At 51.8% G+C, this 23,955-nt stretch overlaps 2 protein-coding genes across 4 annotated transcripts in view; one reads left to right on the plus strand and one right to left on the minus strand.

Annotated features, from left to right (window-relative positions):
* rps8a (ribosomal protein S8a) overlaps positions 1–23,955 on the plus strand; it is a 403,017-nt gene that overhangs the window by 193,003 nt on the left and 186,059 nt on the right. The gene's annotated exons all lie outside the window — the stretch shown is intronic.
* Positions 1–23,955, minus strand: part of rabggtb (Rab geranylgeranyltransferase subunit beta) — a 29,269-nt gene that overhangs the window by 1,706 nt on the left and 3,608 nt on the right. Inside the window, exons 1-8 of one of the 3 annotated variants that reach the window (XM_060897950.1) lie at positions 15,160–16,623; positions 13,272–13,379; positions 12,960–13,157; positions 10,155–10,260; positions 9,712–9,764; positions 8,906–9,016; positions 8,236–8,361; positions 960–1,109 (exon numbers count right to left, since the gene is read on the minus strand). In XM_060897950.1, coding sequence (XP_060753933.1) covers positions 960–1,109; positions 8,236–8,361; positions 8,906–9,016; positions 9,712–9,764; positions 10,155–10,260; positions 12,960–13,157; positions 13,272–13,379; positions 15,160–15,540 — 1,233 coding nt within the window. In that variant the 5' untranslated portion in view covers positions 15,541–16,623. Of the gene's footprint in view, positions 1–959; positions 1,110–8,235; positions 8,362–8,905; positions 9,017–9,711; positions 9,765–10,154; positions 10,261–12,959; positions 13,158–13,271; positions 13,380–15,159; positions 16,624–23,955 lie in introns of those variants that run through there. The other 2 variants (XM_060897949.1, XM_060897951.1) reach the window with 2 other exon arrangements.

The following is a 23,955-nucleotide window of genomic DNA, read 5'->3' on the forward strand; positions in this document are numbered from 1 at the left end:
AGTACAGTAACGCAGGATTTAGGTCACATGACCAGGAAGTGATCTGTGATTGGGGGAATCCCAAATCACTCAGTTTGAATATACAGTACAGCTTCTGATTATTAAATACATCAACTAACACCAACAAAACCAACCAACACTCAAGGATTTCAATTATTTATACCAGGAATAATAATAATAATAATAATGTCTCTGAGGAGCCTGCGTGCTGCTGAAAGCTATAAGATCATGAAACTCATTTATAAAGAGATGTATGCAGGAGGGCGGGGCAGCACAGTGGTGTCGTGGTTATCACGGTCACCTCACAGCAAGAAGGTTCTGGTTTCGAGCTCCGCAGTAGACGGGGGCGTTTGTGTATGGAGTTTGCGTGTTCTCCCCGTGACTCCGGTTTCCCCCACAGCCCACAGACCTGCAGGTTAGGGTTATTAGAGGCCCTAAATTGCCCACAGGTGTGAGTGAGTGGTTGAGAAGAGAAAACCTCTGTACTAATCCAGGAGAAGGTAACGGGGAACCACCACTGTAACATTCCTGAGACACTTCGGTGTCTGAAGCTGTCAGAGCTCCACGTCACTGCAGTGAATGGCCACAATGGCTGGATGGAGACAGGAGGGACAGCGTGTGTCCTGCAGTTTTATCTACAAGTAGGGTTTTATTTATTTATTTTTACACACACACACGTACGCGCGCGCACGTGTTCGACACTGAGCCATGATTTCAGCACTAAAGCAACATTAAAAATCAAATATTTTCTCAGTTCCACATGAATGGATTTCTGACGCTGTAAAGACGTAACAAATCCGAACGGATCGTCTCATCCGGTTCCTCGATCTGATCCTACGGCACGAGATGAACAATAAGCAACTCGTCTCATGCTAGTGTTGAACGTACAGTAATAACAGTAACTCCGATGTTGAGAACCGTCAGCTGTAGATCGGATTTAGCCGATTATCAGACTTTACCATGTCTCCAGGGCGGTCAGCGAATCCCCCGGTCTCCTCGTCCTGACACGCCAGGATAAACCTCCTCAGCTTGGCTTTATCAATCCAGTGAATCCTGCCGATGATCTTCAGTGCAGCCAGAACCCACCATGAGTAACACACATCCGGCAGCTGACCACACACACACACACACACACACACCAGTATATAGAACCTTATTTCTTATCTGTACAATAAACATCACCACATTGTGACTCGGACACACAGACAGACAGAAAACAGAGGACAGATTAACACACACACACACACACACACACACACACACACACACACACACACACACACACACAGATAACAGAAGATGGATTAACACACTCTTTCAGACAGACAGACAGACAGACAGAGACATTATCACTGATGAGTCAGATCTGACCTGTGAATATCATCTTGTTTTCCACACTTCCCCTACAGAGGTTTACTTTCTTTTCCTTCTTATTAAAGAGGCAGCGTTTAAAGGAGATACGCAGAGTCATGGCCTCACGTTCCTTTATAAACGCCTTGAGACCTCAAAAATAGCACAGGAATAGTTTTAAGTGTTAACAATAAATCTAATAAAGTAATTTTTACGATTAAAGTGATTTATATAGGTCGCGGCCTGAGTGAACGACCATGACGTCATTATCTCGTCTCATTCAAACTATGTCTGAGTAATAATATATGCACCTCACCACGCTACTGTATTAAACGTACATTCACGTCAACTACTGCACAGAGCTTTATAAATGATCTCCCAGAGTTATCAACTTTGATTGGGTCACTGTCAGCCCCTGCAGAACTCGATCAGGCAACTGAATGCTTAGAGTCAACATTCCGCCATATCAAATCAAGTTTATTTGTATTGCGCTTTTAACAATAAACATTGTCGCAAAGCAGCTTTACAGAATTTGAACGACTTAAAACATGAGCTAATTTTATCCCTAATCTATCCCCAATGATGAAGCCTGTGGCGACGGTGGCAAGGAAAAACTCCCTCAGACGACATGAGGAAGAAACCTCGAGAGGAACCAGACTCAAAAGGGAACCCATCCTCATTTGGGCAGCAACAGACAGCCTGACTATAACATTAACAGTTTTAACAGGTATAACCCTCAACTGTCCTCATGGGGCCGTCCTTCACAGGAGCGGTGCGATAAAACTCCGACCAGACACAGGGCACCAGGATGGATCAAGCATACCTTAGATAATGTAGCTCCTCTTAAAAGGAAAATGGTCAGAGACAAAAAATTAGCACCCTGGTATAATGATGACACTCGCACATTAAAACAGACCACTCGAAAATTGGAACGTAAATGGCGTCAAACAAAATTGATAGCATTCAAATTAGCGTGGAAGGAGAGCTTCCTGAAGTATAGAAAAGCTCTTAGTGCTGCGAGATCAACATATCTCTCCTCCCTAATAGAAGATAACTAAAATAATCCTAGATTCCTATTTAATACTGTAGCAAAATTAACCAGGAATAAGTCCACTATAGACACATGCACACCTGCAGTATGTAGTAGCAACGACTTCATGAATTTTTTTAATGACAAAATTGAGAATATCCAACAAAAAATTCAAACTACTAATTTAAGGTCAGACAATGTAAGTGACCCTGTAGTTAACAATATAACTGTATCAGATCAGCAATTAGAATGTTTTACTCCCCTTAGAGAAACTGAATTACTTTCATTAATCTCGGCATCAAAAGCCTCAACTTGCGTACTAGATCCCTTACCTACACGTCTATTCAAACAGATAATACCTGAAGTAATTGAACCGCTGGGGGCAAGGATCTCTGGAGGAGTAGTACCTTTCCTAGTGGCCCTAGCGGCGTCCTAGACTGGTCTCCCCATGTCCAGCACCATGTGATGCGAGTCCATAGAACATCTTGGACTTATGGCATCTCCATCAGGCGGCCACTAGCCTCTCCATGGTGAAGACCGTCCGTGAGTGGCGCTTAGCCACTTCCTACTCGAGGTGCCCCTGTTATTCATAGCAAAACACGGCAGATCTAGGGGAGCATACCCCGATAAAAAACCCAACACGCTGTTGAACAATGACGTGGATATGGCTTATTACTTTCCACTGGCGGATCTGCACTGTCAACTCGGCAGCTTTTCCGGCACCTGGCAGTACTGCACGTCAATCCGGCTGCAGCTTCTGGCACTAGGCAGGGCTGTTGGTCAACCCGGCTTCAGCTCTGGCGAAAATGCAACGAGTATTCCTTACGACTGTGTCAGCTGTGCTGTCCCGTCGACCTCTGGGGTTTACTCGCCAAGGGACACTATCTTATGCCGTTTAGTGTCGTCTTTTTTAGGCACAGCCCTGCATTTAATGAGATGAGTTTTCAAAGAGTTTCAGATAATGCTACTGCGTTCAAGGTATCCGACGCCCCACGATCTATGGCAGTGGTGGAAAATATGCGAAGTCCATATGATAATGATAATGTTAATGGTTCGATTTTCAGAAGGAATGCTCCCTCTCGGAGGAGAGGCAATCAATTAAACCTGGCAGCGTGGAATGTTCGCACAACCAACGATAGTGATTCATCCATCAGGCCAGAACATGCTACTGCAATCATTTGCACAGAACTTGAGAAGGCAGGCATAGATATTTGCGCACTGAGTGAGGTCAGACGTCCAGGCACTGGAAATCTCAAGGAGAGAAGCCATACCATCTTTTGGAGCGGTGGTGAAGACAGAACAGCTGGCGTTGGCTTTGCCATCTCCAACAAACTTGGTCACATAAACCCAGCTCCTGTTAATGACAGGATAATGTCCGCCCGTGTCCCCCTTAACAACGGTGCTCATCTCACCTTGATCAGTGTCTACGCACCCACCATGCAGAGGTCACCAGTTGAAAAGGAGAGTTCCTATGGGAAACTCGGAGAGTGCTTGGTTAAAGCCAGAGGAGACAGAACGATTGTTCTCGGGGATTTCAATGCTCGTGTTGGGAAGGATTGGCAGTCTTGGCCGGCCGTCATCGGAAAGCATGGAGTAGGAAAAATGAACTCTAATGGATTGAAGCTGCTCGAATTCTGTACCCGTTTCCAACTTTCAGTAATGGGTACAATGTTTCAGCTGAAGAACCATCTTAAGAACACCTGGCAGCATATGCGCTCCAAACATTGGGATCAAATAGATCACGTGCTTGCAGACAAGGAGGCTGCGAAGATCATTAACGTGACTAAGGTCAATCCATTAGCAGACTGTTTCACAGATCACAAACTCCTCACATGCAGATGTTCGATCTCGATCAGGAACAAGAGGAAAAGGACGAAGCCACCGGCGAAACTAGACACCTCAATGAATACCGAGAAAAAAAGAGAGGCTTGAAAGATTGCTGGATGAGCAACTCCATAGCACTCCCGTTGACTCTTGAGAGGATCTGAAGAAGGTGCTTCAGGACGTCACTAAACAATCCTTTGGAAAGAAACGGTGCAGAAGCCAGGACTGGTTTGAAGATCGTGGTGAAAAGATCCAACGTCTTTTCAAGGATAAGAAACTAAACAGAGACAGGTTAGCTCTCAGGGAGGAGATTAGAAAGCTTAAGAACAACTGGTTCCAACAAAAGGCTGACGAAGCAGAGAAGTTTGCAAAGGAGAATAACCTTAGGGAGTTCTATGCAACGGTTAACGCTGTCTACGGCCCAAGACCAAGAAACCTCAACGCTGTGAGAACTAAGGATGGTGTTCTGCTTTCATCACCAGACGATATCAGAGAACGATGGGTTGAACATTTTCAAGAACTTTTGAATCAACCAATTGACGTCGACTGGAATGTACTTGACGAACTCGAACAACGTCCTCTTATTGAAGAGTTTGATGAGCCAATCAAATTGGAAGAGGTCACAACCGCTATCAAGAACATCAAGCTCAAGAAGAGTCCCGGTCCGGATGGTATACTACCTGAAGTTCTCGTTCATGGTGGACGCACTCTGGCAGCATTCCTATTGACCATCTTCAATTTGTTCTGGATATCAGCTAGATTGCCAACAGACCTGATTGACGCCATCATCTGCATCCTTTTTAAAAAGGGTGACCGCAGTGACTGTGGCAACTATCGTGGTATATCCCTCCTCAGTGTGGTAGGAAAGATTTTTGCTGACATCGTACTGCAGCGTCTTAAACGTCTAGCAGAGCTAGTGTACTCCGAATCCCAGTCAGGCTACAGAGATGGCAGAGGCACAATTGATGGCATCTTCCTACTGCGTCAAGTAATGGAAAAGTGTAGAGAGCAGAGGCAAAATCTGCATATTGCTTTCATTGACTTCACTAAGGCCTTTGATTGCGTGAACAGAGCGCTTCTCTTCAAGATCTTGGGAAAACTCGGATGCCCTGCTAAGTTCGTTCAAGTGATCAGGACGCTCTGCTCTGAAGTACACGCCAGACTGTGTATTGACGGTGAACTTTCTGACCCAATTGAGTACAACAGTGGTGTCAAACAAGGGTGCAAGCTAGCTCCTACTCTGTTTGGGATGTATGCCGCAGTTATGATCTACCTTGCTTTCAAGGACATAGACCCCGGCTACAGTATTAAGGTTCGCTTTAGATACGACGGCGACCTATTCGATCTTAGGCGCTTAAAATCAAAAGCCAAGAGTTTCACCGAATACGTACGAGAAGCTCAGTATGCAGATGATATCGCCATATTTACAAACGATGGTATTGCACTACAGTGTTTGTTATCTGCCTACAACGACCTGTCGCTGAAAATGGGGCTCAAGATCAACATCAAGAAAACAGAAACTATGAGTGTTGGTGAACAGCTGGACTTCTACACTGATGGTCACAAACTGAAGAGAGTACATCGGTTCAAATATCTAGGAAGCTGTGTGTCAAACGACTGCAAGCTAGATGATGAGATAACAGCACGGATACAGGCTGCGTCCTGTGCGATGGGGAGACTCAGGGACAGGGTTTTCGACTGCAGGGATTTGACAGTAGAAACAAAACTTAAGGTATACAATCAATGCGTCATCCCGCTGATGTTGTATGGAAGCGAAACTTGGACCCTATATCGTCACCAAATCAAGCTTTTGAGGACAATCCAGCAGCGCCACCTGAGATCCATCCTCAACATCAGATGGGACCATTTCGTCACAAACGACGAGGTGCTGGACCGCACGAAAGCCACAGATATCGAGATCTTGCTCATTGGAAATAGACTGCGCTGGCTTGGTCACGTTGCCCGTATGCCCGACAAGCGGCCTGTGAAATCACTACTGTACGGAGTTCTGAACGAGGGCACCAGGAGAGTCGGGCGCCCCCTTCTTAGATATAAAGACACGCTTAAGGACATTCTCAGGCGCGGGGGAGTCCTGCACTCTTGGAACGACACTGTCAAGGATCGCTCTGCCTGGAGAAGGTTGTCTAAAGACATCTGTAAGAAGCTGGAGGCGGACAGGAGAGAGAGAAACATGGAGCTTAGGAGAAGGAGACATGAGAAGCAAAGGAGCTAGGAACTTTAGAAAACTCTAATTGATGTGTGAATACCCGTGTCGGGTTATGGCGTATATATAATTGAACCGCTTCTAAAAATAATAAATTCTTCTCTTCGGATCAGCTATGTACCCAAATCCTTTAAACTAGCAGTTATCAAACCCCTGGGAGAGTGAACTTCTGCTCCTCTATGACCCACCACGCCTACGCCTAGATCAAAAGGTGCAGGCTATCTGCTGGTACCTCGTATAGTGAAGGCTACATCAGCGGGCGGAGCCTTTTCTTACAAAGCCCCACAGTTATGGAACAGCCTTCCAAGTAATGTTCGGGAATCAGACACAGTCTCAGTGTTTAAGTCTCGGCTGAAAACATATCTGTTTAGTCAAGCCTTGTGTTAATGGTGTTTATGAGGTAAAGGTGTAGATCTGGAGGGTCCTCAGACATAGAGTGTTTTGGTAAACTGGGATGTATGGATGCTGTCAGTCCCCACTCGCTTGCTCACTCGAGTGTGTTGACGGTGTAGTGGCTGCTGCTTTATGTCCCGGGGCCCCTCATGCCTGTGTTACCTTCTGGCTCTCCCCTTTTAGTTATGCTGTCATAGTTAGTTGCCGGAGTCCCTGCTTGTACTCAGTGCAATATGTATACTGTTCCTACTTATTCAGGTGACATTGGGCATATCTAACAACCTGCGTTTTCTCTCTCTCTCGCTCCTGTGGAGGACGGCCCCATGTGGACAGTTGAAAGTCACACCTGGAGGACACTCTGGACTCTTACAGTAATGCTTTTATGGCTGAGGACTACAGTTGTCTTGCTAACTTTAGGACTGCAGTTGTCATGAACAGTTTTGCACTCAAGTTTCCATCAATGAAGAGTTTATAACATCAACGAAACTGACTTCATGTTAAAGCTGTTAATGTTATAGTCATGCTGTCTGTTGTTGCCCAAATGAGGATGGGTTCCCTTTTGAGTCTGGTTCCTCTCGAGTGTGTAAATTTACGCATTTGAACACTAACTGATGTAAACTTTTACCTGATCGACTTCCCATCCTATAACCCGTACAGGTTACGGCACTTTTACATCTGGACTATACTGTGGAGGTTAAACTCTTTACTGTTATTATGGTTACAGCGTTTAGCCGACGCCCCAATCCAGAGAAACTTCTAGAAGAGCTTTATAGTCTCGATCAGAAACACATCATGTTATTTCACTAGATCAGGGACTAAGAGAACCTTCCAGAACATGTACTAAAAACTAATCACTTAATTTTATTGGCTTTAATTAGAGAATATAAAAAAAATAAAGAAAGTGAGCCGACACACAGAGCCATACGATGAAAACAAACGCCTCAGTTGGTGGAGGATATAGCACTTTATTATTATTGGTATAGAAGTGAGTCAGAATAAGCTCCACCCCAGTTTTTCAGCCTGCCCCCGATCACTCACTTCCTGCTCTCAGCTCTCTGTGCACTTTACCTTTTATGGAGTTTTGTGGGTGGCACTACATGCAAATGAGCTGAGTCAGGAAAACATTTACAACTGATCAATATTCACAGGCGAGCACGATGACTTTTATTAAGCAGAAAACGTGCGAGACAAACCTTCAGACGATGATTATTCCTCTACTGAACAGATGATTAAAGGGACGTTAAAGAGCTTCGATCAGACTGCGTTTATTCTGACCACACCACGGTGAACGGGTTTATTCTGATTAAACTCGCAGTGGGATGATGGATGGATGGATGGATGGATGGATGGATGGATGATTAATCTCAGTGTAACTGTAGGTGGTGATGTAATAAACATGATGTGTGTGTGGCACCTTCTCCGGTCGGCCGTTCAGGCCTCCAGATGGGAGTTGCCTCTCACACAGCCACCACCCCAACAGATCAGCATTCACCTGGTGGAGCTGACCTGTGATCGAGAGGAAACCTGTACAGCAGTAAATCTACACACACACACACACACACACAGGAAATAAAAACATGGGTTAGTGTGAGTCAGTGGACTTTCTCAGTGTGTATAAAATACAACCACAGACATCCCAACCTGCAGAAACTTATTTCAGGGAGGTGTCATGAACCCCCCCGCCCGCTGATGGGGGAAAAAAAAAAAAAAGTCATGCTGCATGACTTTTTTCCCCATCGACGGGGTTCATGACACCTCCCTGAAATGAGTTTGGATGTCTGTAAACCAATCAGGATGCTCTTTGTCGAGCATGCGCTACATGAACAGGCAGACATGCAGTCTCTCTCTCGCGCTCCCTCTCGCACTCCGTCATATGCGCGATGCAGACATTAATGTTTCGCGTGCACGCTCTGGCTCGCTTGCTCTAGATTCCGGGAGATATTCTCCAATTTGCGGGCATCAGGGAGCCGCTATCAATATGCGGGAGACTCCCAGAACTTCCCGGAGACTTGGGATGTCTGCAACCATTCAGACAGGATGAGTTCTCCAGGTGTGTGTGTGTGTGTGTGTGTGTGTGTTCTGACCTGTCCAGCATGAGACTCAGAGCCGGGTCTACAACCAAACCCTCCATCAAAGTTCATGCAGGACAAAACAAACTTCACCGCTTTATCCACATCCACTGCATCCAGCCTGCCCTGAAACACACACACACACACACTTGTTTTTTTGTTTATATTTCAGTTCAGGTATAAAGTATCTGAGTAAACACTCATCTTCCTTCATCCCTCAATCTTTTATTCATTATGACTTTTGTTCCCCATTTTCATTTCATCCATTTTTATTTTCCTCTTTCTTACTTTAGCCTTCCCGCCATCATTTTCTCTCTTTATTTAATCCCTCTTGCTCTACATTCTCTCTTTCTTCTTTCCATCAATCCATCCCTCCATCATGTTGAGCTCCTCACTCTCCTTTTTCTTAATCCCTCTTTTCTGTAATGAGTTCATTAAAAAAAATTCCCTCCTTGTCTTCAGTCAATCAAAAAGGGCGTGACCTCAGCCCATGTGACCCACCACCTCACTACTTCCTGTTCCTCTGTACAGTACCAGTTCAGCCTGACGGTGGGAAAAGGTTCTGTTTTTTAGTTCTGAGTACCTTCCTGTTAGATTTATAAATGAAAAGCGCTTGTATAATTTATTACACTTCCTCCTCCTCCTCCTTTTTATCATTATTAAAATCTTCAACCCTGCTCAGGCGGAATTAAAATAAAGTCCTGCTCATCTCACAGCCCTATAAGAGCAATCGTTATGTTTTCTGTTAAATAAATCTATGATGAAACACTCCATGTGCAGTACGGTGTGGACAGAGGCGGAGGAGGGTGTGGGGTCTGTACCAGCAGAGCGAGCGTGGCCATGGCGCAGAAGGAGAACCTGGTATCGACCTCACCTGAGGAACACAAACCAACACACGGGTCAGATTACAGCGCTTCATCACTGCTTAGACTGGTGGGCGTGGCTGTTTCAGTGGGTGTGGTTATGGAAAGCAGACAATGGATCAGTGTTACACTAAATCTCACAGTGATGTAACGGAAAAATAAGCTGTGGTATAGACACAGAGGCCACGCCCACATCACTAATTCTCACTAGCTCACTATACTTCAATGTTTATTTACCTTAAATAACACTTTCCCACTCAGACGATGCCTGCTCTCACCTGACTGGCTTACAGGCTCATTTGCATAAAGTTGAGGTCGACTGATTGTCACTAAATCAGTGATTCTCGAAAGAAAGAAAGACAAGCAAAGAAAGAAAGAACAAAAGAAAGAATTGTTTATACCCCATTTGTCTCCTGTGAATGACCCGTCCTCCTGCTGCAGTCCCCGAACGTAATCCACCACTTTATCCACATCGATCACTTTAACGCTGTCATACAGAGTCAGGATCTGCAATTCATCATCATCACCATCACCACAAACAACAACAAATAAGATGATGAAATGTTGTTAAAATTCCTGGGATTATAAATCATCCAAACCAAAACTTTATATACAACAGTTTTAAAATAACTCGCGTTTTCACAGAAATAAATAAATTATTAAATATATATTTGATTTTTAATCCATTTACTAGTTTTTTATTAATATACTTGAAGACATTTACTTTTTAAATGCAAGTATAAATTCAGTTTTTTATAAGTACATTTATTTTAACATAGTTACCTTTTTAATATCTTAATTAAGACAACTTTTGAAATACATTTAATAATAAAAGCTAGTGACCTCATAAACCAACGTTTTGACGTCACTGACATCATCATCAGAGTAAAATAAAGTGTTTTTAAGGTGATTAAGAGTCGGTTCAAGTTTCTATAAAATCCCAAGAGGTGTTCATCAAGTAAAAACCGCGGCAGGTACGGAATCAGACTGGATGTTTAATTTTGGCTTTTTTTGCTTAGACGAGTACCATCTCATAAATCAGACAGTCCAGCTGTTTCCCAGTGCGCTTTCACAGAATAATAAATAAATTACTCAAATCAGAGACGTCGAGAAGGCCATGATCAGACTGAAGCTCTCAAGTCTCAGTATTTTACCTCTTGTCTGATCATGGCCTCCTCGACATCTCTGATTTGAGTAATTTATTTATTAACTGACTCTTAGGCAGCTGGGCCATAGAAGGTTCACGCTGCACGCTGCATGCTACACGTTCACGTGAAGAACCGGACCCTGGGCCATTAAACTTCATGCTTGGATGTTCATGTGTTGCGTCTGTTCTACTTTGACCGAGTAACCAACAATATGGACTCTTCGGATGACGACGATTGCCTCATTCTGCTTTTACTGAGACAGAGGAAGAGAAAAAGGAACAGAATTTGGAGCCGAGAACACTTCCTTCTGAGAGAAACCCGTGGTGAATTTCACCGAACATTCTATAATCTGCTTGACAATCCCGATGAAGAACTATTTTTCAATTATACCATTCAATTATATTTTTTCTGAAGTTTTCCCCTGAAAGCATAGCGTTATCTCCCTAGACCCGTTCTGATTGGCTGGCGCGGCGGTGACCGCATGCATTGACTGGAATTTCCATCTTCACGCCTAGAAAAAAGTGTGCATGTTCATTTCTCGCTTCACGCGTGAAGTGTGCAGCGTGCAGCGTGCAACGTGAACGCCGTTCTATGGCCCAGAGCAAGTCATGCTACGTTTGTCCACTTTTCTTTACACGCGTGTAGCGTGCAGCATGCAGCGTGAACCTTCTATGGCCCAGCTGCCTTAATCACCTTAAAAACACTTTATTTTACTCTGATGATGATGAGGATATTGAAACATCAGTTCATGATATTGCTAGCTTTTATTATTAAATTTACCTTTTTTACTTACTTTTTAATATAAAATGTACTTCTTTCGAAATAAATGTAGAGTGTAGAGAGGATAAAACTCCTGGAGGTGTTAAAGAGCACTGGAGGCTGACGGTGGCTTTATATATGGGCTAAACCACTATTGGGAGAATGAAAGATGGTGTCACAGAGCCAGCAAATATTGGACATGGTACTAGGCAAGGTTGCTCTCTGTCACCACTTCTACGGTATTTAACATCTATGCAGAAGCGATGCTCAGAGAGGCTTTATCGGATATCAAGGAAGGCGTTTGCGTTGGTGGCCAGCTCGTCAAGACAGTCAGGTATGCGGAAGACCAGGCGACGGTAGCTAGTTCTGCTGAGGGCCTACAACACATGATGGATCGAATGATGGTTACTGCTGTGCGTTATGGTATGAGGATCAACCTGAAGAAAACGAAGATCATGAAGATTTAGGAAAAGGCCTGGTGAGCAATTTGAGATCCATCTTGAGGGTAAGAAGTTAAAACAGGTGACGCAGTTCAACTACCTCGGAAGTATTCTAACTGAAGACGATTACTGCGAAAGGGAGGTCAGATGAAGGATAGCTTGAGCGAAGGATGCCTTCTAGAGGAGAAAAGAGTTGATATCCAAGAACTTCAACTTCAGTTTGAAGAAGCGCATCATCAAAGCTCTTATCTGGAGTACCCTTACGTATGGGTGTGAAACATGGTCACGGCATAAGGACGAGATACGCAGGCTGGAGAGCTGTGAAATGTGGATGTGGAGACAAGTACTGAACATTGCCTGGTCAGACAGGATCAGTGACAAAGAGGTACTCAGGCATGCTGGGGAAGACCGTGCAATTATACACACAATCAGCAAGAGCCAAAGAGCCTGGTTTGGACACAGACTTCGGCATGGGGACCTGCTGGTCAAAGTCATGGAAGGCCGTATGGTAGGAAAGAGGCCTCCTGGGAGACGAAGAATAGGGACGCTAGATCGTATCAAGGATGGCCGCTCTTACGCAAGAGTAAAGAGACTGGCACTAACAAGAGACTTACTACAAGGCTGGACCCGCCTTAATACAGCAGAGAGAGAGAGAGAGAAATGTACAGGAAAAACGTATTTGGTTTTTCCTGCATTTTTAAACCCATTTACTTCTCTTTTTATAAATGTGTGATTTAAATGACAGTGTTTGAATCTTTAGTGTTTATAACGAACAGATAGCGTTAATGCTGCTGCTGTACAGGACAGTGGAGGAGCTGGTGTGTGTGTGTGTGTGTGTGTGTGTGTGTGAGAGAGAGACCTGCACAGCGCTCAGTGTGTACAGTAGGTGTGGGTCGTGTCCCACACTCGCGCTGATGCCTCCACACTCGTGTTGACTCGCTTTAATGAAGTCGATGATCTCATCTCGGTTCATGCGCTGCAGCTGAGACATCAGATCCATCACAGTGAGACCCCAATAAATCCCACTCATCCTCAGGTACTCCGACAGGGTGTACTCCTACACACACACACACACACACACACACATTTCATTCGCTTGTCTCTGTGAGATCATGTGGAGCCCTGAGTGTAATGATGATGATTTAAATCATGAACCTGTAACGTGACTCACGTAATCATCTTTTTTGGAGCCGTAGGCTGCGATGTAATCCACATGCTTCTCCAGGAGGAGAGTGTTCGGAGCATCAGGTTTAATCACCACATCTTTGATTTGAGTCCCCTACACACACACACACACACACACAATGTATTTAATGTCACAACTAAAGAATTTTAATTAATGACTATTTATAAACATTTAAAGACTGAACTTAGTGTTCTGTTGTTTTCTTTTATTCATGAAGAGCAGCATATAATTATTTTCTTTTACTTGCCATTTAGACCATAAAAAGAACAAAAAAAACAGAATACTGCACACTAAACTACGTGACAGCAATTCACCAATATAAACTGGTACAAATTCACTAATTATCACCATCAGAACACAGACACACTTCACAGATCAAAGCCTTGTAATAATAATAATAATATTAATAATACCACCACCATGATGGTTCAGGAACTTAATGTATCTGTTGCATGATCTGTTAAAACAGAGTTGACCAGCCCAAACAGGATGATGTGGGTTCATACAAAAGTCATGTTTTAAAGTTTTTTAACACAGTTAGAGATAAAAACCAGGAAATGAAAGCTGAAATTAAAAATAACTGGCCTTGCTGTTCCAATACTTTCAGAGGGGACTGGAGATGAGAAACTACAATCAGCAGAGACAGACACGGCACAGCACCTCGTACAGACACGGCACCTCGTACAGACACGGCACCTCGTACAGACACGGCACAAAACGGCACCTCATACAGACACGGCACATTGTACAGACACGGCACGAAACGGCACCTCATACAGACACGGCACCTCGTACAGACACGGCACGAAACGGCACCTCATACAGACACGGCACATTGTACAGACACGGCACGAAACGGCACCTCGTACAGACACAGCACCTCGTACAGACACGGCACGAAACGGCACCTCGTACAGACACGGCACGGCACCTCGTACAGACACGGCACGGCACCTCGTACAGACACGGCACGGCACCTCGTACAGACACAACACGGCAAGGCACCTCATACATACACGGCACGGCACCTCGTACAGACACGACACGGCACCTCGTACAGACACGGCACGGCCCCTCGTACAGACACGGCACGGCCCCTCGTACAGACACGGCACGGCCCCTCGTACAGACACGGCACGGCCCCTCGTACAGACACGGCACGGCCCCTCGTACAGACACGGCACGGCCCCTCGTACAGACACGGCACGGCCCCTCGTACAGACACGGCACGGCCCCTCGTACAGACACGACACGGCAAGGTACCTCGTCCAGACAAGGCACGGCACGGCACCTCGTGCAGACAAGGCACGGCACCTCGTCCAGACAAGGCACGGCACGGCACCTCGTCCAGGCAAGGCACGGCAGGGTACCTTGTCCAGACACGTCACGTCGTCCAGACACGTCACGTCACGTCGTCCAGACACGTCTACGTCACGTCATCCAGACATGTCACGTCCCCTTGTCCAGACACGTCTACGTCACGTCGTCCAGACACGTCACGTTGTCCAGACACGTCTATGTCACGTCGTCCAGACACATCACGTTGTCCAGACACGTCTATGTCACGTCGTCCAGACACGTCTATGTCACGTCGTCCAGACACATCATGTCACCCAGACACATCTACGTCACGTCGTCCAGACACGTCTAAGTCACCTCGTCCAGACACGTCTACGTCACCTCGTCCAGACACGTCTACGTCACCTCGTCCAGACACATCACCTCGTCCAGACACATCACCTCGTCCAGACACATCACTTCACCTCGTCCAGACACATCACTTCACCTCGTCCAGACACATCACCTCACCTCGTCCAGACACATCACCTCGTCCAGACACATCACTTCACCTCGTCCAGACACATCACTTCACCTCGTCCAGACACATCACGTCCCCTCGTCCAGACACATCACGTCGTCCAGACACGTCTACGTCGCGTCGTCCAGACACGTCTACGTCGCGTCGTCCAGACACGTCTACGTCGCGTCGTACAGGCACGTCTACGTCGCGTCGTCCAGGCACGTCTACATCGCGTCGTCCAGACACGTCACGTCCCGTCGTCCAGACACGACACGTCCCCTCGTCCAGACACGACACGTCCCCTCGTCCAGACACGTCGCGTCGTCCAGACACGTCGCGTCGTCCAGACACGTCGCGTCGTCCAGACACGTCTACGTCGCGTCGTCCAGACACGTCTACGTCACCTCGTCCAGACACATCACCTCGTCCAGACACATCACCTCGTCCAGACATTTCACCTCGTCCAGACACATCACTTCACCTCGTCCAGACACATCACGTCGTCCAGACACGTCTACGTCGCGTCGTCCAGACACGTCTACGTCGCGTCGTCCAGGCACGTCTACGTCGCGTCGTCCAGGCACGTCTACGTCGCGTCGTCCAGGCACGTCTACGTCCCGTCGTCCAGACACGTCACGTCCCGTAGTCCAGACACGACACGTCCCCTCGTCCAGACACGACACGTCGTCCAGACACGTCCACGTCGCGTCGTCCAGACACGTCCACGTCGCGTCGTCCAGACACGTCCACGTCGCGTCGTCCAGACACGTCTACGTCGCGTCGTCCAGACACTTCACGTCCCGTCGTCCAGACACTTCACGTCCCGTCGTCCAGACACTTCACGTCCCGTCGTCCAGACACGTCTACGTCACGTCGTCCAGACACGTCTACGTCACGTCGTCCAGACACGTCTACGTCACGTCGTCCAGACACGTCACTTCACCTCGTCCAGACACGTCACTTCACCTCGTCCAGACATGTCACCTTGTCCAGACATTTCACCTCGTCCAGACACATCACGTCCCCTCGTCCAGACACGTCACGTCATCCAGACACGTCACGTCATCCAGACACATCACGTCACATCGTCCAGACACGTCGCATCGTCCAGACACATCTACGTTGCATCGTCCAGACACGTCTACATCGCGTCGTCCAGACACGACACGTCCCGTCGTCCAGACACGACACGTCCCCTCGTCCAGACACGTCTACATCACGTCGTCCAGACACGACACGTCCCGTCGTCCAGACACGACACGTCCCCTCGTCCAGACACGACACGTCCCCTCGTCCAGACACGACACGTCCCCTCGTCCAGACACGACACGTCCCCTCATCCAGACACGACACGTCCCCTCGTCCAGACATTTCACCTCGTCAAGACACGTCATGTCGTCCAGACACGTCTACGTGGCGTCATCCAGAAACGTCTACGTCGTGTCGTCCAGAAACGTCTACGTCCCCTCGTCCAGACACGTCTACGTCCCCTCGTCCAGACACGTCTACGTCCCCTCGTCCAGACACGACACGACACGTCCCCTCGTCCAGACACGACACGTCACGTCCCCTCGTCCAGACACGACACGTCACGTCACGTCGTCCAGACACGTCACGTCGTTCAGACACGTCTACGTCCCCTCGTCCAGACACGTCTACGTCCCCTCGTCCAGACACGACACGTCACGTCCCCTCGTCCAGACACGACACGTCACGTCCCCTCGTCCAGACACGACACGTCACGTCCCCTCGTCCAGACACGTCATGTCGTCCAGACACATCAGGACACCTCGCCCAGACACGTCACCTCGTCCAGACACATCACGTCACCTCGTCCAGACACATCACGTCCCTTCGTCCAGACACGACACGTCACGTCCCCTTGTCCAGACACGTCACCTCGTCCAGACACGTCACGTCCCTTCGTCCAGACACGACACGTCACGTCCCCTCGTCCAGACACGTCCCCTCGGCCAGACACGTGTCTGGACGACGTTACGTGTCTGGACGAGGGGACGTGTCTGGACGAGGGGACGTGACGTGTCGTGTCTGGACGAGGGGACGTGACGTGTCTGGACGAGGGGACGTGACGTGCCGAGTCTGGACGAGGGGACGTGCCGAGTCTGGACGAGGGAACGTGCCGTGCCAAGTCTGGACGAGGGGACGTGCCGTGCCGAGTCTGGACGAGGGGACGTGCCGTGTCTGGACGACGTGACGTGATGTCACGTCGTCCAGACTCGGCACGTCCCCTCGTCCAGACACGTCACGTCACGGCACCTCGTCCAGACACGTCACGTCACCTCGTCCAGACACGTCACGTCACGTCACCTCGTCCAGACACGTCACGTCACCTCGTCCAGACACGTCACGTCACCTCGTCCAGACACGTCACGTCACGTCACGTCACCTCGTCCAGACACGTCACGGCACCTCGTCCAGACACGTCACGTTACCTCGTCCAGACACGTCACGTCACCTCGTCCAGACACGTCACGTCACCTCGTCCAGACACGTCACGTCACGTCACCTCGTCCAGACACGTCACGTCACGTCACCTCGTCCAGACACGTCACGTCACCTCGTCCAGACACGTCACGTCACCTCGTCCAGACACGTCACCTCGTCCAGACACTGCACGTCACCTCGTCCAGACACGTCACGTCACCTCGTCCAGACACGTCACGTCACGTCACCTCGTCCAGACACGTCACGTCACGTCACCTCGTCCAGACACGTCACGTCACGTCACCTCGTCCAGACACGTCACGTCACGTCACCTCGTCCAGACACGTCACGTCACGTCACCTCGTCCAGACACGTCACGTCACGTCACCTCGTCCAGACACGTCACGTCACGGCACCTCGTCCAGACACGTCACGTCACGGCACCTCGTCCAGACACGTCACGTCACGGCACCTCGTCCAGACACGTCACGTCACGGCACCTCGTCCAGACACTGCACGTCACGTCACCTCGTCCAGACACTGCACGTCACGTCACCTCGTCCAGACACGGCACGGCCCCTCGTACAGACACGGCACGGCCCCTCGTACAGACACGGCACGGCCCCTCGTACAGACACGGCACGGCCCCTCGTACAGACACGGCACGGCCCCTCGTACAGACACGGCACGGCACCTCGTACAGACACGGCACGGCACCTCGTCCAGACACGTCACGGCACCTCGTCCAGACACGACACGGCACCTCGTCCAGACACGGCACGGCACCTCGTCCAGACACGGCACGGCACCTCGTCCAGACACGGCACGGCACCTCGTCCAGACACGGCACGGCACCTCGTACAGACACGGCACGGCACCTCGTACAGACACGGCACGGCACCTCGTACAGACACGGCACGGCCCCTCGTACAGACACGGCACGGCCCCTCGTACAGACACGGCACGGCCCCTCGTACAGACACGGCACGGCACCTCGTACAGACACGACACGGCACGGCACCTCGTACAGACACGACACGGCACCTCGTCCAGACACGACACGGCACCTCGTCCAGACACGACACGGCACCTCGTCCAGACACGGCACGGCACCTCGTCCAGACACGGCACGGCACCTCGTACAGACACGGCACGGCACCTCGTACAGACACGGCACGGCACCTCGTACAGACACGGCACGGCCCCTCGTACAGACACGGCACGGCCCCTCGTACAGACACGGCACGGCCCCTCGTATAGACACGGCACGGCCCCTCGTACAGACACGGCACGGCCCCTCGTACAGACACGGCACGGCACCTCGTACAGACACTGCATGGCAAGGTACCTCGTACATACACGATACGGCACGGCACAGCCCTTTGTACAGACACGGCACGGCACCTCGTACAGACACGACACGGCACCTCGTACAGACACGACACGGCACGGCACCTCGTACAGACACGGCACGGCACCTCGTACAGACACGACACGGCACCTCGTCCAGACACGACACGGCACCTCGTCCAGACACGACACGGCACCTCGTCCAGACACGACACGGCACCTCGTCCAGACACGACACGGCACCTCGTCCAGACACGACACGGCACCTCGTCCAGACACGTCACGTCCCCTCGTCCAGACATTTCACCTCGTCAAGACACGTCATGTCGTCCAGACACGTCTACGTGGCGTCATCCAGAAACGTCTACGTCGTGTCGTCCAGAAACGTCTACGTCCCCTCGTCCAGACACGTCTACGTCCCCTCGTCCAGACACGTCTACGTCCCCTCGTCCAGACACGTCTACGTCCCCTCGTCCAGACACGACACGTCCCCTCGTCCAGACACGACACGTCACGTCCCCTCGTCCAGACACGACACGTCACGTCCCCTCGTCCAGACACGTCACGTCACGTCCCCTCGTCCAGACACGTCACGTCGTCCAGACACGTCTACGTCCCCTCGTTCAGACACGTCTACGTCCCCTTGTCCAGACACGTCTACGTCCCCTCGTCCAGACACGACACGTCCCCTCGTCCAGACACGACACGTCCCCTCGTCCAGACACGTCATGTCGTCCAGACACGTCATGTCGTCCAGACACATCAGGACACCTCGCCCAGACACGTCACCTCGTCCAGACACATCACGTCACCTCGCCCAGACACGTCACCTCGTCCCTTCGTCCAGACACGACACGTCACGTCCCCTCGTCCAGACACGTCACCTCGTCCAGACACGTCACGTCCCTTCGTCCAGACACGACACGTCACGTCCCCTCGTCCAGACACGACACGTCACGTCCCCTCGTCCAGACACGTCCCCTCGTCCAGACACGTCACGTCGTCCAGACACGTGTCTGGACGACATGACGTGTCTGGACGAGGGGACGTGACGTGACGTGTCTGGACGAGGGGACGTGACGTGCCGAGTCTGGACGAGGGGACGTGACGTGCCGAGTCTGGACGAGGGGCCGTGCCGTGCCGAGTCTGGACGAGGGGACGTGCCGTGCCGAGTCTGGACGACGTGACGTGATGTCACGTCGTCCAGACTCGGCACGTCCCCTCGTCCAGACACGTCACGTCACGGCACCTCGTCCAGACACGTCACGTCACGGCACCTCGTCCAGACACGTCACGTCACGTCACCTCGTCCAGACACGTCACGTCACGTCACCTCGTCCAGACACGTCACGTCACGTCACCTCGTCCAGACACGTCACGTCACCTCGTCCAGACACGTCACGTCACGTCACCTCGTCCAGACACGTCACGTCACGTCACCTCGTCCAGACACGTCACGTCACCTCGTCCAGACACGGCACGTCACCTCGTCCAGACACGGCACGGCCCCTCGTACAGACACGGCACGGCCCCTCGTACAGACACGGCACGGCCCCTCGTACAGACACGGCACGGCCCCTCGTACAGACACGGCACGGCACCTCGTACAGACACGACACGGCACCTCGTACAGACACGACACGGCACGGCACCTCGTACAGACACGACACGGCACCTCGTCCAGACACGACACGGCACCTCGTCCAGACACGACACGGCACCTCGTCCAGACACGGCACGGCACCTCGTACAGACACGGCACGGCCCCTCGTACAGACACGGCACGGCACCTCGTACAGACACGGCACGGCCCCTCGTACAGACACGGCACGGCCCCTCGTACAGACACGGCACGGCCCCTCGTACAGACACGGCACGGCACCTCGTACAGACACTGCATGGCAAGGTACCTCATACATACACGATACGGCACGGCACAGCCCTTTGTACAGACACGGCACGGCACCTCGTACAGACACGACACGGCACCTCGTACAGACACGACACGGCACGGCACCTCGTACAGACACGACACGGCACCTCGTACAGACACGACACGGCACCTCGTCCAGACACGACACGTCCCCTCGTCCAGACACGTCACGTCCCCTCGTCCAGACATTTCACCTCGTCAAGACACGTCATGTCGTCCAGACACGTCTACGTGGCGTCATCCAGAAACGTCTACGTGGTGTCGTCCAGAAACGTCTACGTCCCCTCGTCCAGACACGTCTACGTCCCCTCGTCCAGACACGTCTACGTCCCCTCGTCCAGACACGACACGTCACGTCCCCTCGTCCAGACACGTCACGTCACGTCCCCTCGTCCAGACACGTCACGTCACCTCGTCCAGACACGTCACGTCACGTCACCTCGTCCAGACACGTCACGTCCCCTCGTCCAGACACGTCACGTCCCCTCGTCCAGACACGTCACGTCCCCTCGTCCAGACACGTCACGTCCCCTCGTCCAGACACGTCACGTCACGGCACCTCGTCCAGACACGTCACGTCACGTCCCCTCGTCCAGACACGTCACGTCGTCCAGACACGTCTACGTCCCCTCGTTCAGACACGTCTACGTCCCCTTGTCCAGACACGTCTACGTCCCCTCGTCCAGACACGACACGTCCCCTCGTCCAGACACGTCATGTCGTCCAGACACATCAGGACACCTCGCCCAGACACGTCACCTCGTCCAGACACATCACGTCACCTCGCCCAGACACGTCACCTCGTCCCTTCGTCCAGACACGACACGTCACGTCCCCTCGTCCAGACACGTCACCTCGTCCAGACACGTCACGTCCCTTCGTCCAGACACGACACGTCACGTCCCCTCGTCCAGACACGTCCCCTCGTCCAGACACGTCACGTCGTCCAGACACGTGTCTGGACGACATGACGTGTCTGGACGAGGGGACGTGACGTGACGTGTCTGGACGAGGGGACGTGACGTGCCGAGTCTGGACGAGGGGCCGTGCCGTGCCGAGTCTGGACGAGGGGCCGTGCCGTGCCGAGTCTGGACGAGGGGACGTGCCGTGCCGAGTCTGGACGAGGGGACGTGCCGTGCCGAGTCTGGACGAGGGGACGTGCCGTGCCGAGTCTGGACGAGGGGACGCGCCGTGTCTGGACGACGTGACGTGATGTCACGTCGTCCAGACTCGGCACGTCCCCTCGTCCAGACACGTCACGTCACGGCACCTCGTCCAGACACGTCACGTCACGGCACCTCGTCCAGACACGTCACGTCACGTCACCTCGTCCAGACACGTCACGTCACGTCACCTCATCCAGACACGTCACGTCACGGCACCTCGTCCAGACACGTCACGTCACGGCACCTCGTCCAGACACGTCACGTCACGGCACCTCGTCCAGACACGTCACGGCACCTCGTCCAGACACGTCACGGCACCTCGTCCAGACACGTCACGTCACGGCACCTCGTCCAGACACGTCACGTCACGGCACCTCGTCCAGACACGTCACGTCACCTCGTCCAGACACGTCACGTCACCTCGTCCAGACACGTCACGTCACGTCACCTCGTCCAGACACGTCACGTCACGTCACGTCACCTCATCCAGACACGTCACGTCACGTCGTCCAGACACGTCACGTCACGTCACGGCACCTCGTCCAGACACGTCACGTCACGGCACCTCGTCCAGACACGTCACGTCACGGCACCTCGTCCAGACACGTCACGTCACGGCACCTCGTCCAGACACGTCACGGCACCTCGTCCAGACACGTCACGGCACCTCGTCCAGACACGTCACGGCACCTCGTCCAGACACGTCACGGCACCTCGTCCGACACGTCACGTCACCTCGTCCAGACACGTCACGGCACCTCGTCCGACACGTCACGTCACCTCGTCCAGACACGTCACGTCACCTCGTCCAGACACGTCACGGAACGGCACCTCGTCCAGACACGTCACGTCCCCTCGTCCAGACACGTCACGTCCCCTCGTCCAGACACGTCTACGTCCCCTCGTCCAGACACGTCTACGTCCCCTCGTCCAGACACGACACGTCCCCTCGTCCAGACACGACACGTCACGTCCCCTCGTCCAGACACGACACGTCACGTCCCCTCGTCCAGACACGTCACGTCACGTCCCCTCGTCCAGACACGTCACGTCGTCCAGACACGTCTACGTCCCCTCGTTCAGACACGTCTACGTCCCCTTGTCCAGACACGTCTACGTCCCCTCGTCCAGACACGACACGTCCCCTCGTCCAGACACGACACGTCCCCTCGTCCAGACACGTCATGTCGTCCAGACACGTCATGTCGTCCAGACACATCAGGACACCTCGCCCAGACACGTCACCTCGTCCAGACACATCACGTCACCTCGCCCAGACACGTCACCTCGTCCCTTCGTCCAGACACGACACGTCACGTCCCCTCGTCCAGACACGTCACCTCGTCCAGACACGTCACGTCCCTTCGTCCAGACACGACACGTCACGTCCCCTCGTCCAGACACGACACGTCACGTCCCCTCGTCCAGACACGTCCCCTCGTCCAGACACGTCACGTCGTCCAGACACGTGTCTGGACGACATGACGTGTCTGGACGAGGGGACGTGACGTGACGTGTCTGGACGAGGGGACGTGACGTGCCGAGTCTGGACGAGGGGACGTGACGTGCCGAGTCTGGACGAGGGGCCGTGCCGTGCCGAGTCTGGACGAGGGGACGTGCCGTGCCGAGTCTGGACGACGTGACGTGATGTCACGTCGTCCAGACTCGGCACGTCCCCTCGTCCAGACACGTCACGTCACGGCACCTCGTCCAGACACGTCACGTCACGGCACCTCGTCCAGACACGTCACGTCACGGCACCTCGTCCAGACACGTCACGTCACGTCACCTCGTCCAGACACGTCACGTCACGTCACCTCGTCCAGACACGTCACGTCACGTCACCTCGTCCAGACACGTCACGTCACGTCACCTCGTCCAGACACGTCACGTCACGGCACCTCGTCCAGACACGTCACGTCACCTCGTCCAGACACGGCACGTCACCTCGTCCAGACACGGCACGGCCCCTCG

The sequence above is a fragment of the Neoarius graeffei genome, chromosome 17 (genome assembly GCF_027579695.1).
Source record: "Neoarius graeffei isolate fNeoGra1 chromosome 17, fNeoGra1.pri, whole genome shotgun sequence".
Taxonomy (NCBI): Eukaryota; Metazoa; Chordata; class Actinopteri; order Siluriformes; family Ariidae; genus Neoarius; species Neoarius graeffei.